General features: G+C 43.6%; 1 protein-coding gene across 1 annotated transcript in view; it reads right to left on the reverse strand.

Annotated features, from left to right (window-relative positions):
* Window positions 1–18317, reverse strand: part of LOC130211319 (cell adhesion molecule DSCAML1) — a 104603-nt gene that overhangs the window by 39219 nt on the left and 47067 nt on the right. Inside the window, exons 4-5 of the mRNA XM_056442059.1 lie at window positions 1193–1339; window positions 159–437 (exon numbers count right to left, since the gene is read on the reverse strand). Of these exons, the coding sequence (XP_056298034.1) occupies window positions 159–437; window positions 1193–1339 (426 nt within the window). The remainder of the gene's footprint in view (window positions 1–158; window positions 438–1192; window positions 1340–18317) is intronic.

An 18317-nucleotide genomic window follows, 5' to 3' on the forward strand; every position in this document is an offset into this window, starting at 1 on the left:
GTCTCCATCACACCTGTCATCACATTCACACCGCTCCTGAACTTGTCTTGTCATTGTGGAACCAACGGATGAATGAAGTCAGCGGTGATGCGTCGGATGTGCGCCGAATCTTGGTATTTTATTATTCAGCTCTACTCTTTTCAGTCCTTTTCACCCACCTATGACGTTGAGGTGACCCGTCACCTCTTTGGAGCCAAAACTGTTGGTGACCTCACAGATGTAGTTGCCGCTGTCCTCGAGCCTCAAATCTGAAATGGTGAGGCCGGAGGTGCGCCGCGTCCAGCGGGAGTCTGCAGGTAATGGCCGACCATCCTTCAGCCATCGGATGGTGGGGTTTGGGTATCCGGAAGCGATGCAGGGAAACTCCACGACGAGCCCCACCTGTACCTCACCGGATTGGAAACTGTCCAGCATTGACGGGGTGGACTCCATAGGGTCTGTAGCACGTCCATAACAATATATCAATATTTAGTACTTTACAATCAGTACTTTAACACATTTTTCGATACTACAATTAATAATTTGACATTGTGGGAAATCCTTGGATTCATTTTTTTGCTAATAATCAAATGAAAAAGATAGATATCACTGTCATGACGATAGGGTAGCTATGCGGCTAATGCTAGCATAGCAGGTGGTTAGCCTAGCTTAGCACAAAGACTATAAACGATGGAAACAGCCGTTTTTTAAAGTCTTTTGAAGAATACAAGTGTAAAAGAAAAGCCACAATTAACAGTTTGATATTTTGGGAAATGCTTGTATTTAACGTGTTTGCTAAGAATGACATGAACAAGATAATATATCACTGTCATGATGATAGCGTAGCTACGCAGCTAATGCTAGCAGATGGATAGCTTAGCTTAGCACAAAGACGAGAAACAGAGGGAACAGCTGTTTTGTAAGTCTTTTAAAGAATAAAACTATAAAAGAAAAGCCACAATTAATAGTTTGACATTTTTGGAAATGCTTGTATTTAACATGTTTGCTAAGAATGACATTAAAAAGATAAGATATCACTGTCATGACGATGGCGTAGCTACGCGGCTAATGTTAGCAGATGTTATGCTTAGCTTAGCACAAAGACCAGAAACAGAGGGAACAGCTGTTTTATAAGTCTTTTCAAGAATAAAAGAAGAAGAAAAAAAGCCACAATTATCGACCACAATGAGAGGAAACGATGTGCGGTGCCTACCCATAACAGAGAGCCGGGCTCCATTGCTCTGGCGAGTCTCTCCGCTGTACTTGTGCTTCGTGATGCAGCGGTAGGTGGACAGAGCGTCTTCCTTCTGCACTTCTGAGATGTACAGAGTGCCAAATGTGGTCAGGAAAAAGCGGTTACCTGTGGAGGACGGCAGAGAGGGAACAGGTAGGAGAGGGCAGAGGGAGATACGTTAATCAGCTGTGTAACACATTCTCACAAATCCATATTATGTGCGGGGTAAAGCATTGCGAGGGTCTATAGAAAGAGGGTGTCGTATGCTGGAAAGATACATCAATTTAGTAATAATGGATCTCTTTCTTGTGTTTGTTACCTTCGCATTGAAAATGTGGAAGGTTATGTTTTGATCGCCGTGTATTTATTTATTTATTTATTTATTTATTTATATGCGTGTTATTCGCAGAACTCAAAAAGTATTGAACCGAATCGCATGAAATTTGGTGGGATGATTGGTTATTATCCGGGGACCATTTGATTAGATTGTGGGATCAATCGGGTCAAAGGTCAAGGTCAAGGTCATGGAAAGGTCAAACTCTTTTTTTTACCATAGCACGATACATTTTTGTCCAATTGGCATGCAACTAATGCCAAAATGTTCATAATTCAATGCCCAATCTTGTGATATGCGAAGGTATGCGCTCTACCGAGTGCCCATTCTAGTTTTAAATGTAATAATCTCCACTAGGGCTTTGTTCACTTTCTGGTCTTCTCGATACCTAAATATCTATGTCAAAAAAATAAAAAGCTGAACTCATCAGCAATAAAACACACCTTTGCTGAACTCAGAGGTGTTGCTGCTACCGCCTTAATTGCTCTGCAGCTTATGGTGGCTATGTTAGCATACTTTTGATAGATTTGCTGTCTAACTGACATGTTACTTAATCAGTTGACTGACGTTAAGGCTCTCCTACATGTGTGTTACTGTTAAACTACTTTTAGCAGTTTGCAGGTAAATATGCCAGTACATGGTTTAATAACAAAAACTTGAAATGATGGCCACAAATACCAAAAACATAAACCTTTCATTCCACACAAAGATTTTTCCACATGGATATAAACATGTGTATCACAGTTACTTATTTCGCGTGTATCAGTTACTTATTTATTTGATTTCTACATCAACACCCAATCCTTCACGACATGTTCTTTTAATGCCGAAAAAGACTTTTCAAGTTTTATTCACTATTCTGAACGAACAAAAAATATTCATTTAAAAAAAAAATTTTAACGTGTTTTGCAAAGTGTGTGTGAAGCAAATAAAAAAATGATCGAGTTTTGGTGATGAAAAGGTTGTTAGGATGTATGATGCTTTTTGGGGTAGAGAAGCCACCCTCTCTACCATGAGACCCTCTTGACTAATCATAAGCAGATTTCTCAGCGAAAAACACTGAATTTCAGAAGGAAAGGCGGAATATACTAGAATAATGAAGGAAATAGGACTAGAATATACATGTCTTCAAAAGGCCCAACCACAGCACCTGGTAGCTTTTAACAAACTCTGTCCTATCCATTGAGTGAGACGTACACAATGCAGAGAAAAAACTGATGGGGGGGAAGAGAAAGACTCAAGAGAGAGGGGTGTTATTGTAGGTGGACATAATTGATGTGTCTCTGTGTGTTATGGTAACAGCAGATTAGTGTCATTTTCATTTCACATCGGTGACTGCTTGGCCTGCCTCTGATTTATCTCCATGTGAATAGAGACAACATGTGCACGTGTGTGTGTGTGTGTGTGTGTGTGTGTGTGTGTGTGTGTGTGTGTGTGTGTGAGAGAGAGAGAAGAAGAAGTGAAGAGAGAGATAGAAGGAGAAGAGACGAGGAGAGTGTATTTCAGTGTTTGATTCTTTCTGCTTCTCTGACTCTTTCTGTATTCTGTTCCCCCCAGAGGGTTATCTTAGACTGTGTGCACTTCAGAGTTTGTTGTAGATTGCAGATTGTTTGGTTTTGTGAATTTTATTGCATTTCGTGTGTTTGTGCGTCTGTGTGTGTGTGTGTGTGTGTGTGTGTGTGTGTGTGTGTGTGTGTGTGTGTGTGTGTGTGAACATTCTGGCTGCTGTTTGTATGTACATGGTGCTTCATTGTATCTCTGCAATGTTGACAAGAGACAACTTGAGTAAAACACAGGAGCATTAAATAGTTGAATCCTGGAAATATGTGACACACACACACACACACACACACACACACACAGAAACAAGCTCATAGTTAAGCACCTATAGTCAAAGCGAATATATTCTGAAACTTTAGGGTGCTAGTTTTTAGATATGGCTCATTGTTGCTGCTGTAGTGTGTAAACTTCAGTCATTTTTTGTACTCAAACACATCTTTTTGAATTAGACATATAGATAGACTCCCAACATTAATCTTCTGATATGAGCGTGCTCATCTGTACGCATTTCTGTAGGCAACTATGTATGTAAATGTCAATACAATATTTTTGCAGAATGTAGCCTATCAATGGACATGTGCCAATATGAATGTGTAAGTATCAATAACCAAGGTTTTGTGTGTGTGTGTGTGTGTGTGTGTGTCTCCCTCCCGCCGGTCATCAAATATATTCAACTCTCAATGAAGAAACTCAAGGAATTGAGTGTAACTGCGATCGATTTCATTTGAGCGATGACGCAATAATCAAAGAGTTATGGATAAATATTTTGCCGATCAACTAATCGTTTAATTGACTAATTATTGCAATGCTGCTGACCAGCTTTTACATTATACCGTTCAAAAGTTTGGGGTCACCCAGACAATTTCGTGTCTTCCATGAAAACTCACACTTTTATTTATCAAATGAATTGAACATTTCATAGAACATTTAGTCAATACATTGACAAGGTTAGAAATAATGATTAATATTTGAAGTATTAATTTTGTTCTACGAACTTCAAGCTCAAAGGAAGGCCAGTTGTATAGCTTATATCACCAGCATAACTGTTTTCAGCTGTGCTAACATAATTGCACAAGGGTTTTCTAATCAGACATTAGTCTTCTAAGGCGATTAGCAAACACAATGTACCATTAGAACACTGGAGTGATAGTTGATGGAAATGGACCTCTATACACCTCTGGAGATATTTCATTAGAAACCAGACGTTTCCACCTAGAATAGTCATTTACCACATTAACAATGTATAGAGTGTATTTTTGATTAATGTTATCTTTATTGAAAAAACAGTGCTTTTCTTTGAAAAATAAAGACATTTCTAAGTGACCCCAAACTTTTGAACGGTAGTGTACATCACATTACATAACATGTCATTTAGCTGACGCTTTTATCCAAAGCGCCTTACAATCCTGTTACATTCATACACCGTAGACACAGCTACAGGGAGCAGTTCAGGGTTAAGTGTCTTGCTCAAGGGCACATCGACTAGGGCGGGGATTGAACCGCCAACCCCCTGATTGAAAGACGGACCTGCTGACCACTGACCCACAGTCGCCCATTTTAGAGCTTTAGAGTCCCCAACTTTTAAAGTCAGATATGTTATAATATATATTTTTGTCCTACTGAGCTTTCGGATGTCTGAATATATTTATATATATATATATATATACACAAAGCACGTGTTGCCGTCTGCCTGTGCGTCGTGCGTACGGTACATGGAGGTTCACTCTCACATGTGTTCATGCGAGTCAGACTGTTGTGCTGAGTGCTAAGCGACGTAAGCTGTAATTTCCGAGCCTGCCCTTTTGTTCCAACCTGGGTATTAAAGCCTTACAGGATAATATGCACTTGGTGAGTAGAACCCTGTATAACACACTGCTAAAACCTGTCACAACATGCCTGCAGAGAGGAAGACAGACCAGAAGGGGGGGGGGGGGGGGGGAGAGCAGAGAGTGGGGGGTGAGAGAAAGAAATTCTGAGATGTTTGAGAATGGAGAGAACGGAGAGAGAGCGGCACGAGGGGCATTGAGCGCGTCGACGTCGGTTTTAAAGGAAACGTATTTTACGATTTTCCCCTCCCCCGATTTATATCTCCTCATATTATTTCTGCATTATCAATTTATTGTGTAGCGTAGAACGTGCAATCAACACAGTTTCCATCTCTACTCTGTCCATTCATAAACATTCGCCGTGTGTTAAACGTTAATCGTTTCTTCGCGTTGCGCAATTCTTCCTTTTTAGGGCCGAATGAGCGAGTGTGGTCGTGGTTGTTGTTACCTTCGCATTGAAAATGCAGAAGGTTATGTTTTGATCGCCGTGTATTTATTTATTTATTTATTTGTATGCGTGTTATTCGCATAACAAAAAAAGTTTTAAACCGAATCGCATGAAATTTGGTGGGATGATTGGTTATTATCCGGGGACCATTTGATTTGATTTTGGGATCAATCTAGTCAAAGGTCAAGGTCAAGGTTATGGATAGGTCAAAATCTTCTTTTTACCATAGCACGGTCCACACTCAAAAAAACGATTCAAGCCCTTCTTAGAGGTGACACATTTAAATATTGTTTGATACATTTAAATAAATCAATTACAAAATGAAGATATTTATATTGAATGGGTGTAACACAAAATGTAGGAATACTTTCATTTATTAGATTTATTTAGGTTAGATGGTGTGCATATCAACTCAAAATAAATGTGTTTCAATGAGGACTACCCTTTGCGCATGCGCCAGCTGAAAATCAGTTGTTTGCATGAGGTGAAGACACTTTCAGGGCTGTATGTTGGTGTAGTGGCTAGCACTGTCGCCTCACAGCCAGAAGCGCCGTGGGTTCAATTCCCAGTCGGGGCGTTCCTTCTGTGTGGAGTTTGCATATTTTGTTAGTTAGTTACTTTCTATTTTGAGTTGGACAAATACAAATTAATTTAATTTAATGAATATCGTTATTTTATTTTAGATGTATTTGATACAAATGAGTTGGACTAACTTAATTACATTGTATTGCACTGATGTGCTAAATTTGAGTTGGAGTTGCATATAATTATTGGATGGAAAACCTGCCAACAATTTAATTGAGTTCATCCAATGAGTCATTTCTTTGAGTGCATTTGTATCCAATTGGCATGCAACTAATGCCAAAATGTTCATAATTCAATGCCCAATCTTGTGATATGCGAAGGTATGCGCTCTACCGAGTGCCCGTTCTAGTTGTTGTTGTTGTTGTTGTTTTCCACGTTTCAGACTCCAAACTTTAAAAGCGATAGAACGTGCACCATGAGTACACGTGTGTGTCATCACACATTTTGCATGTTCAGACTTTGCAATTCATGACGCTAATGCATAAAAACACATGCTAATCGACGCATATTTGAGTATAGCTTATATTTTTGGAAAATAAACAATACATGGGGATGTCAAGCTCCAGGATGTAGCGACGTAAACAAAAAGCAGCCGGTTCAAATCATCAAAAGATTCATTCTGATCAACGTTCTGATCACTTCGTCACGTCGACACCAGAGTGCCTCATGAGAGAGGCACGTTCGGCGAAATATAAAAATCCTCTATCTTCCCCTCGGCCGCTCTGAAATCAGCCTCCTCCTCTCCTCCTCTTCACTTCCACTCTCCTCTTTCCACTTCATATCTAATTCCCCGCCTGCCGTCTGTGGAGATGTGACACCTGAAACAGCGGCGCAGAGCGGCGATGACAGGGAGGCAGAGGAGGGAAGAGGAGAGGAAGAGGGGGCTCGCCCTATACAGGGAGGAGGAGGAGGAGGAGGAGGAGGAGGAGGAGGAGGACGGCAGATGGAGATTGATGGAGGGAGAGATAGGGAGATAAAGAGAAACATGCCGTCGGGAGTGACAGAGGAGGGGCGAGAGAGTGAGAGGGATGAGGGGCCTGCAGGCCGAGAGCCACACATGGGTAAAAACAATTCCTCCACGTCTTTATCCATCTCTCTTTATCTGCCTTCTCCCTTTCTCCCCTTTGCGAGCCTCTCCGCGTCGGAGAGAAGATCAATTATTGTCTCGTCTGCCTACGCCTCCAGGAGTTTGTTGTTGTTGAGCGTGTGTGTGTGTGTGTGTACTTCTGTGTGTGCTTTTTTGTTGTTGTGGGACGCAGGAGGAGATTTTTTTGTTTTTGTCGAGGGCCATCCCACATCCCGGAGAGACGCAGAATCCACTCACTTCATCCTCGACTCCTTGATATCTGTTCGCCGAGTCTCCCCTTTGCCCTCTACCTCTCTCCACCGCCGCCCTTTTGCCTTTTAGTCTGCGCCCTTTTCTTTTCGGGGAGCGTCTGGAAGTATTGGAATCAGTTCAGCAGGTCGGCCCGAGGCGGGAAGTCAAGCCAAGTGCAGAGCGAATCTGCTACTGTGTGTGTGCTCCGTGTGTGTGTGTGTGTGTGTGTGTGTGTGTGTGTTTGTATGCCAGAAATCTCACAGACATACATGCAAATAATGAGACGGAGAGACAGAGGGAGAGAGAGAGAGAGAGAGAGAGAGAGAGAGACGGACACAATGAAGAAAAAAAAAGGATGGGGGAGCCCTGGAGCATCACTTCTTTCCCCCAAAGTCCCCCCCCCCCCCAGAGAGAGGACACCCCTCTCCTTTGAGACAGAGAGGGGGAGTCAGAGGAAGGGGGAGACACGGTAGATGGGGGAGGTGGTAAAAAAAAGAAAGAAAGAAAGATGGCGGCAGAAACATGAAGGGAAGCACAGGGAAAGTCACAGCTATATATATCCCACGCCGTCTTTTCACAAATGATCATCAAACAGGGGAAGTTAGGGGGGGGGGGGGGTGAATAACAAGCGCAAAAAATAACAATGACCATAAATGATAACGCTAATGTGGCAGGTTGGAGAGTAAATAATCAGATCAGACAGGAAAGAAAGAAAGATAGAGAGAGAGAATTAACAAAGACGAGACGTTCGTATTTATCGCGACGCCGGCCGGACCGTATGGAGAAAAGAGAGAAAGAGGCGGAAATAGATAGAGACAGAGAGAAGGCAATGCGAGAAAACAAAGTGATAACGGAGAGAGAGAGAGAGAGAGAGATACACACGGCGAGAGAGGAAATGGCGTAAGTCAAGGGGGATGGTTCCATGCAGATGAAGGCAGTGCCGCAGCGATGCTAACGAACGGCAATTCACACTGTTGGACTCATCACTTATGAATGCTCTGCGGCCCCCCCCACCACCCCTCCCTCTCATCTGTTTCCCTCTCTTTAACCCCCCCCCCCCCCCCCCGCTCTCGACTAGGATCTCTCGGGTTTTTTTCCCTTCTGTTTTTTGCTCTCTCGCTCGCTGTTGCTAGGGCCCGTGCGCTCACGTGACAACAGCTGGGTAGGGGGCGCTGCGGTGGCACACACACACACACACACGCGCGCGCCGGCGACATGTGCAAAGTGTGCGTTTGCACACGCGCGTGCGTGTGTGTGTGTGTGTGCTTTGCAGAGTACCCTTCATTAGAGGTAAAAATGGAATCAGCCATTTAAATGACGGCGATGGAGATCAGAGGAGAGAGAAACTGCTGAATGGACCTGTGATTGGTTCTCGGGCTGCAGGCCACAGCCTTATGTCACTTTATTATTCACTTTTTTAACCCCAAAAAAAACAAATGCCGAAGACCGCCGCGGCCATTATTGTCGAAGTTTGCATCGTAGTCATGAAGGCTGAACGGACCACGTGCTCGGCGCCACACGGATCGGTAGTAAAAATTGACTTTTCCCAAATAAACGCACACACTCTCAATCTGTTACGCAATCGACACATTCTCTTACTCCCACCGTCTCACAATCCACGTTTGCGGAGAGCGCACTCGACACATTGTGAGTGTGTGTATTTGTTGTTGTTGTGGAGAGCGTCCTCACTACAGGAAGCCACAGCAATACGCAGACAGTGGAGAACACCTACACATATTTATTATTAAATATCACTTATTCTCCTCCTCTTGATTTAGCTTATTTCCTGCCACCGTGTCTCCGTATATCCACTTATTATTACATCATTAGAGTGATTATTTATCCAGCTTTGTGTCTCTCTCTCACACACTCACACACACACACACACACACACACACACACACACACACACACACACACACACGAAGGGCGTGTACATTTCTGTTTAATGTCTTTCAGAATCACATCCGGGTGCATATTTAAAGCTAAAATCACATTTTCAGACAGTTTTACGATTATTAATCAAAAGCACTTTTGGAACACAGAACTCTGGATTGCTGTGTTGAGAGAAATAGTGGATAAAAAAGGGGTCGCGACCTCAGATAAATCACCGCTGGTCCCCCGTGCTCGCGTGGGAAAGACTGGTTGAGAATGTTTGTTTCCTGCCCCGTATTCCCAAAGGCCTCAGAAATATACTTAAGAACATTCAGGCCAACTATGTGAACGAATGTGAAGGCCATGGGTGGGTGTTTTATTATTCATTATTCTTCTAATTCTTTTTTGTTTTGTTTTGCCTTCATGATTTATATTTTTTAATTTTTCTGTTTTACTTTCCTGGTTTCTTCTTTACTATTGAAAACTGACTAACACATACACAACAAATACAAACACTTGTTCTTTGATCCCTGTATGTCATATTGTGCGTTATCATCAAGTATATATATACATATATATATATGTATATATGTGTATACATACAACAATATTTACACATATATCTCTATATATATATATATCTCTCTATATATATATATCTCTATATATATATATATGTATATATGTATGTGTATACATACAAAATATTTACACATATATATACATATATAGACACCTACACACATATATATATATATTTATATATAAATATGTATATATATATATATTAACACATATATAAATATATACATATATATACATATTTAAATATATACATATGTATATATATATATATATATAAAACATTTTAAAGAACATTCCGGCCAAAGACCTCAACATCCTTTCATCTCCACGTTAAACACTAAATGTCTTTAAATGCCAATATTGTAAGAGCATGTAAACAATGAGCCTGCAGATGGGCGTGAAAGGCCCAGATGAACCACTACAAACAATATGTGTACTACGATGGAACACGGGCTGAAGTTTAAGGATGTTTAAATGATAGATGAGGGGGGGGGGGATTACCATTAGAGTTATTGTACATCGATAGAGTTAAGCAAGATGCATCTAGCTTAACTTTATTCATCAATTATTTAAACACCGCCTAGTCAGCAAATGGAGCGTGTGTACAACTAAAGAATCCGTAACAAGCTAGAAAACATGCCGTTGTGAAAGTCTACATACATATAAGTGTGTATACCCTATGAGAAATGTTCAAGATGTACAGCAACTCACCACAGACAGTTACAATGGTGGGCACAATTAAACTGTGTGTGTGTGTGTGTGTGTGTATGTGTGTATGTGTATGTGTGTGTGTCTGAGGGGTAATGTTAGCTACATAGGATATTATGGCAGACTAATAAAATAAGAATAATGTGGCATATGGCCCAACCTACCAGCAGTTAGTCAACTCTCTGCCAGAGACATGACAAAGGATATAATATTTGTTAAAGAATAAAAAATAATAAGGTGCGACAGATTCAATATAAGACAAAAAAGGGAATAAAATGTTTTTTTTTACAAACAAGCAGCAAAGAATAGCGAACTGGAGAAACCTCGCAAGTAGCCAAACGTACAAGAGAATCAGTGAAGTGCACAGAGCAACACAGAGCGACTCCCGAGCGGCCGTCCGGCGCTGGAGCTGCAGCGCCGAGGTGACACCGCGTCGGGCCGGGTTAGCTTCAAATGATTTAATTGGTCCCGACATAACAAGTGAGAAAGAAAAAGAGTCATAACTACATTTCTTCTGGACGGTGCACATATCTTAATGCTTCAAGATGCACGTGCGGCTCTTTAAATAAATATCTTTGTACTTGCCTGAAGTAACCCGAGTAACAACATCCCAACTCTCCACTGAGATATTCACATTCATCGTAATTGGGCTGAAACAATTTAGACTTTTTGTATTTTCTCATGCAGCACACGAGAATAACATCAATGCTGATTTCTATTCAAACACACCAAAATGCATGTATGCTAAAGTTATACTTAAAAATAAATAAAATTAAGCACTTGTTCTTTCAACAGGGAACAGGTAAAGATGATATTTGTCAGTGTCAGAATAAAATGAAAGCAGTCAGGTCTGATTAATCCTCCTCCACACCTTCCCCTGGCTACTTTATTTAATAATTACCAAGGGCCCATTATGGCTGATTCAAGGAGGCACTGGGAAGGCCGACTAAAAGCTATTTAATTTGAACTGCTCGTACTGTACCTACACACACACACACACACACACACACACACACACACACACACACACACACACACACACACACACACACACACACACACACACAGACGCGTACATAAAACAGGCCTTGTACAACTGTGAGTCCAATATTCTCATCCTCCTAAATCCCCCCCCCCCCCCCCCCAGCTGCCATATGAACACCCACATGACGAGGGCAGATGAATGAAAGTGAACAGAAGAGAGCTGTGGTGTGATTCCCCGAGTGTCAAATCAATACCACTCCCCTGCTCCTCCCCCCTGCCTTCCAACCCGCCTCCTCTCCCTTCATCCTTTTCTCCGCGACTATAATTTTCCTATTCTCCTCTCCCTCTGTTTGGTCTGAAGAATTGACATGTGTTTGACAAAGGGGAATCTACACCCGGCGACAATAGGCTCTCTCGCTCTCCCTGTCGGAGCCTCTCTCTCTCTCTCTCGTGTGAAATGAATGACGCTCGCTCCTATCTCCTCTCTATTCACATTCAAAGTAGTCCATAATGGTTAAGTGCTACTGAGAACAAGATAGACGGAGGAAGGGACACACAAATGTTATATTACCGCCACTTTCTTTGACTCAACCAGAGGTTGAAGAAGAAGGTTAACACATAATGTCAGTTCCTCTCTCTCTCTCTCTCTCTCAGAGAGACACATAGCAGATACCACAAGGCAGAGTAATTGAAGAGGACACACAGATACACACACTCTGGTTTATTCTTATCTCTCTACAAGTGTTTCGGGTTCCCCCCCCCACCCTCCCCCTTGACCTTCTCATCCCCCTCTCCTGCCTTGTTCTGTCTGTATACCAGGTCCAATATGGTAGGTATGCAGAGGACTAATGCACTCATTAAAAAAACGTGCTTCACCGTTAAATGCCAGCCCCCCCCCCCCCCGCCAACTACAGCCTCCCGTTTTCTTTTGTCTTTCCCTATCTTGATATCTATCTATTCTCTTGGTTTCTCCTCTGTTGTCTATACCTCCGTCTCTCTTCCTGCTGATGTCTCTCCGTTTTTTCTTTGTAAATGTGTTGTTAGAAGGTGACGCCCCGTACAGCCAGACACAGACACACACACACACACACACACGCCTCACCCTCTCTGAGCAACTCACGCTTGAGACTATGAGAGAGAGAGAGAGAGAGAGAGAGAGGGGGAAAAGACAAATAAAAAAAGGAAATGGAAAAATGCACTCATCCAAAACCAAAAGAAATAGAAAGAAGGACAAATCAGATATTCTGTCTTGTTTTCATCATCAGCCCACTCCCCGTGCCTTTATTGCTTGTTGTCGCCCCCCCCCTTGTAATGGTTTTAAAGGCCTCACACTTAAACAACCTTAATTGGAATGGCTATTAATATGGAAGCAGCAGGATGGAGGCAGAGCTGGAGGTCTGGATGGAGAGACAATGGTTAGAAAAGTGGGATGGAAAACAAGAAAATAGAAGACAAAGTGATACAAGCCCCGCCCACATGTTCACACAACCACCAGAAAAGGCTTACAACCTCAATTACCTGATTCCATTTGGTCACACACACACACACACACCAAATCCGGCCTTGTCAACACGCGGTGCATCGTGTGGCTTGTGTCTTTAATTATTTACTCTCATATATAATACATAGAGACATGCTCTCCAGCCATGAGAAGACCAGCGGGACGTATGTAAAAAAATAAATAATAATAAAAATAAAAACCTGGACATAGTCTACGAATAAGTGTGACCTAATTTCTGCACACAAAAAAGGGGATGCATTAAATATCACAGAGGTCAATTGTGTGTGATTGTTAGATGTTAAATAAAAGAGAGATGTTCTGAAAGCAGGATGTTGGAGTTGTTGTGAAGTTGTTTTACTTGATTCCATATAGTCTCTTGCTCACGCAGCTATCGGCACAGATGCAACGCTGCAGCTTGAGGGGAAGGGGAGGCGGGGGAGAGCACCGGCGCACATGTGATAAACTCTCACACAAATCAATAAAGCCCTTGCCCTTTTGCAAAGCCGTGTTGTCCTCAGTGGGAGTACTACAGAGCGGCAGCATGTAAGCACCGGTGTACCGACACATGCTGAATATCAGGGAGCGGGGGGGGGGTCACCGGGGAGCACGGCCCCGTGTGCGGCTGAGTGCGCCTCGCATGGCAGGTCGGATGTGAGGAGCGAGGGGTGAGGGAAGGGGAGGGGGGGATGAAGACGTGGGTGGGTGGTTGGCGAAGGCCCCCCGCGACTCCTCTCCTCTACGCATTCCTTCGTTCCGCCGCTGCCGCCGCCGCCGCCATGATGCACCCTTCGCCGCTGTTGCTGGGCATCTCGGCGACAGAGACCCAAAAGAGGACGAAGAGGAGGAGGAGAAGGAGGAGGAGGAGTTAAAGCGAGAGAGAGAAGAGAAGAGAAGAGAACGAAGCGAGGGATGATGGGAAAGCGAAAGAGCTGCAGAGACAGATGTTCCGGGGTTGGAGTGGAGCAGTGGTGACATGCTGAAAGCGGGTCCGCCAGACGTCGCCGGGGAGGCCTGAGGGGCCGGGAGTGCCCAAAGTATGTGATTGGAGGAGGAGGAGGAGGGAGGGAGGGAGGAGGAGGAGGAGGGGGGTGGGCACCACAGCAGCAGCTCTCCCTGCCTGGCTGTCTCTTCTGCCTCACTGCCCACCTCCCCTCTGTCCCACTTTAGCCCAATGTCACTGCCAGAGCAAGGGGGAGGGGACACGAGAAAAAGAGAGAGAGAGAGAGGGAAAAGAGTGGAAAATAGAAGGAAAGCAAAGAGGGGACTCAGAGAGAGAGAGAGAGAGAAAGGAATAAAGACAGATTGAGGCCTGGAAGGGAACTAAAGACCCCAGAGAGCTTGATGATGATGAGGACGCTGATGCAGGAGGAGAGGACCGGGAGTCCATCTCAGGTGCCGTTACATGCTTTCATGTCTCCAGATTGTTTTTCTCTCTCTCTCAAAACCCCTCGTCTGGGAATTCATTTGTCTCCTTGTCACACAAACATACCACACTCAGCATATGCAGGAGTTACACGAGCAGCCAAGCACAAAGTCCCGATAGCAAATGCATGTATCTGCTGGAACGCGCTTGCACACACACACACACACACACACACACACACACACACACACACACACACACACACACACACACACACACACACACACACACACACACACACACACACACACACACACACACACACACACACGCAGTGAGTGGCTATTCAGGCGTGCTTTGTGGTCTTGTCAGCTGATCCGGCGTCCCATGGCATGGGGATGTGTGATTCTTGGAGATAAGCATGCTTAACAGGACAACAGGACAACAACCGGAAAGGTTCAATACACACAATGTTCCTTTCTCTCTCTACTGGGCTCTGCTACATGTATTCATAATGGCTCCGCAAGCCATTCACCTTTATGGGTAAAAGTGTGTATCGGGTGTATGGAGATGAAGAGCAGAGCGGATCCCACTCTGCATGATACACTTGGAATAAAATATGGAACATGACCCACGTTCCCATAACAACACGTCCAGAAAACCACCGGAGATTCCTCTTCCTTCACGTCTTTCATTGCCATGTATACTACATGTGTGTGTAAGTAAGTAGGAGTAATGTCTCGATGACATAAGATGAGTGGTATGTGTGAAAATGTCTAAATCAGAGTAATTATGTCAACAAATATATGGGAAAACGCACACGGGCAATTTTAGCAATCTTGACCCGTCCTGGAAGTCAGAAGCAACAACGTGGCGGTCCATTTGGGAAAAGGGGACCAAGACCTCCTAAAAGTGACCAATCCGGAGTCCATTTAACCCCGATTCACCTGTTAGACAGTCCCCGGTGGGCAGGTGGCACCTTGCTTGGTAGCTCCTCCCATCGGTGGGCGTGAAGGGTCGGTGGCGAATGATGACAAGTGATGAGTGGTACAGGACAGTCGCCGTGACCACGGTCATAGGTCATTCATTCATGGCGAGATTTGAAAAACAATGACCCCCCCCCCATATCATTACAAACATCTGGGTTCCCCTCACATATGAATCATCTCAGCCAGTTTCACAATTTGACCTATTTGGACAAATAATACAAAATACTGAATTGTGACCGGAAACACACTCATTGAGCTCAGCGTGGTCAAAACAAAAAATATAAAATATCGAACAAAACCTCATCATATACACGTGGATCTGTTCAACGTCGTAATAATGCGTATCTAATGTCTAACCATCCGAACCCAGCACCTCTCCATCTCTCCACCAAAAATAAATGAAGTCAATGCCAATACAGAAGGTGTAACACCCTGTTCTGTTTCTCCTATGTTCCGTGTCTCCTATGTCTCCTCTCTCCTCTCTTAATTGTTTAATTCTCTGCACCTGCCCTCAGCCACTCTTGTCTCGTTAGTGTCTGATGTCGTACACCTGTGTTTCCCCCCCTATATATTGTGTCAGTCTTTCCCTTGTCGCCTGTCGGATTGTCGTCTCTAGTTCCGTGTCCTTTTCCCGTCGTCCGGTCCGTGTTCCTGGTTCTGCCTGTTGACCCTGCCTGCCCTGAACCTGGATTCTCTGCCTGCCCCTTTTGGACCTTGTTGTTTTTTGTAAACTGTTTTGCCTCATTAAAGAGTGCTTTTTTTGTTATTCATATTGCGTCCAGCCTGTCTCTCTGCGCCTGAGCCTCACCCCGTCACAAGAACCTGACAGAAGGCTTTCCAGGCAATAATTTTCACCCAAGTGAAATCAATTTATATGGTTACGTTGTGTACATCGATTGTAGTTCCAGGGTCAACACCAACATGTGAAAATCAAACGACTTTTACTTGATGCCAGAACCATCAACATGTGACGGATGCTCTAATAACATCCATACATTGAGTGAAAAGGAGGTCTATTCATCTCTGTATACTTTATCCCCCTATGTCTTATACTCCCATCTTCTTGTCATCAGTTGCTGAAATCTGAGTTTGGCAACTTCTTCCTACGTCCATCTCTTTCCGCTTAAGATTCAACATTCAAGTTTTTTATTTTCCATTTGTGCTGTAGATCAACAGTCCCGACCCAGTGGAAATCTAGTGCAGGGCTCCTGAGTCAACAGTTTAGGCAAAACACTATAATAAGAGAGAGAAAATACAAAATATAAAAAGAATACACTGTACAGAAGGTGGTAGTGTGTAGTGGTTTGGATAAACAACTGAAGTTCAACAATCTCATGTCATTGTTTATCTGATCCAACCCTATTGACAGACTGGAGCCGCCCTCACGTCCTAAAGTCCGCCCGCGTGTTGTGGAATGATGGTCCTTACACACCAGGGTCCAGATCCATACGGATCCAGGAAGGCAGAACTGGATCGTGGCAAAGCCCCCCCCCCCCATCCTCCTCCCCCTCCATCCACTGTCCAATCCCGTACCCTCCCTAAAGAGTGGGAGGTCTCATAAAAGGGCTGGCACTGAGATGACGGCAGTTCGGACGGAGGTGGCACTTTCCAAGGTCATTCGGCGTGTGTCTGTGTGTGTGTGTGTGTGTCTGTGTGTGTGTTCCACCACCTCTCTGCTGCATGACACAGAATTCCCAACTATTATTATTTGGATACAAAAACAGCGCAGGCGTTGGCCATTTTGGGGTATTTCGGCGTATAATGCAGTATGCATATAGTCGAGGCCGTCTTACGAGATGCCGAGCTGTCCGCCTGCAGTGGAAGAAAAGGAGAAGAAGGAGAAGAAGCTGAAGCTGCTGCTGCTGCTGCTGCTGCTGGGTTTTAATGGGCCGGCAACTGAAGCTGAACCTCAAATCATCATAATGAGAGAGAATGAGATCCACACATACGCAAAGGGGGGAGGACGGGAAGGTAGATAAGGCAATTGGTGTCGAGAGAAAGAAAGAAACGAGAGAGATGGAGAGTCAAAGAAACAGAGAAGGTGGGAGAGATGAGGAGAGGGAAAAGAGGGGCGAGGAACGAGAGATTCCTCTGCATCTCTGATTTGCCCGGGTGATATTCATCAGAGCGACAGAGCGTACGGGGAGGAAATAGATGGAGGGAGGCAGCAGGAAGGGAGGAAGAAAAAGAGAGGAAGCAGAAGTATTTTGTTGTTGTTTCTAAGCCATTTGTTTTTATGAAGCTCACCTCGTAGACGATGTGCAAGTTACCTACAAGCATAAAGCATAAGAGTTGCATTCAGCATGTCAAGATGTTTTTATTTGTTGTGGTGAGGAAAAAAGGGGAAGAGGACGCAGAATTTAACCCGCCGAGATTTCACTTTATTTCTTTTATTTTAATTCCAGTTGAGTTTTAGTCGGCCTTAAGGCGTACGTTTTCTCGACGTCAACAAATCCCATAATAAGATCAAAACCAACGCCGACTATACTTAATATGTAAAGCCTCAAATAGCGTTGTCCCCTGTGCCAAAGACCTCCATCTAGAAGCTATTAAAAACACATAAATGAGTCACACCACCGCACTGGGTGACGTGTTCCTTTATTATGATGAATACGGTCACTTTAGTTTATTTATACCACGTTTATTATTATCCTGCTGCCATTATTTTCACTAATACATCAAATGGGAACTAATTCACAACAGAAATCATCCCCAATAAATGCAAATATACTCCTGTTTGAATGAGAAATGTATTCAAGAGGTGGACCAAACACCAAAGAATGACAGTTTTAGTCTTACATGTATATTTAGACAGTGCAGTTGAAGTCGAGTGGTACCAATAAGTAATATGGAAGGTGAAGGTGATTGTAATAGCCACGGCCTTAAAAAAAAAAAAAAAAAAGCTTCAAGCTGTGTGGAAAAAACAAAGCTGAAAAAAAAAGAAGAAGAAAAAAAAGCTTAAGCGACTGGGTGCAGTGCAGTGTGTGGGAGAAGAAGCTGGAAGAAAATGAGGGGATGCACGGAGGGG

This window comes from Pseudoliparis swirei, chromosome 20, assembly GCF_029220125.1.
Source record: "Pseudoliparis swirei isolate HS2019 ecotype Mariana Trench chromosome 20, NWPU_hadal_v1, whole genome shotgun sequence".
Classification (NCBI taxonomy): Eukaryota; Metazoa; Chordata; class Actinopteri; order Perciformes; family Liparidae; genus Pseudoliparis; species Pseudoliparis swirei.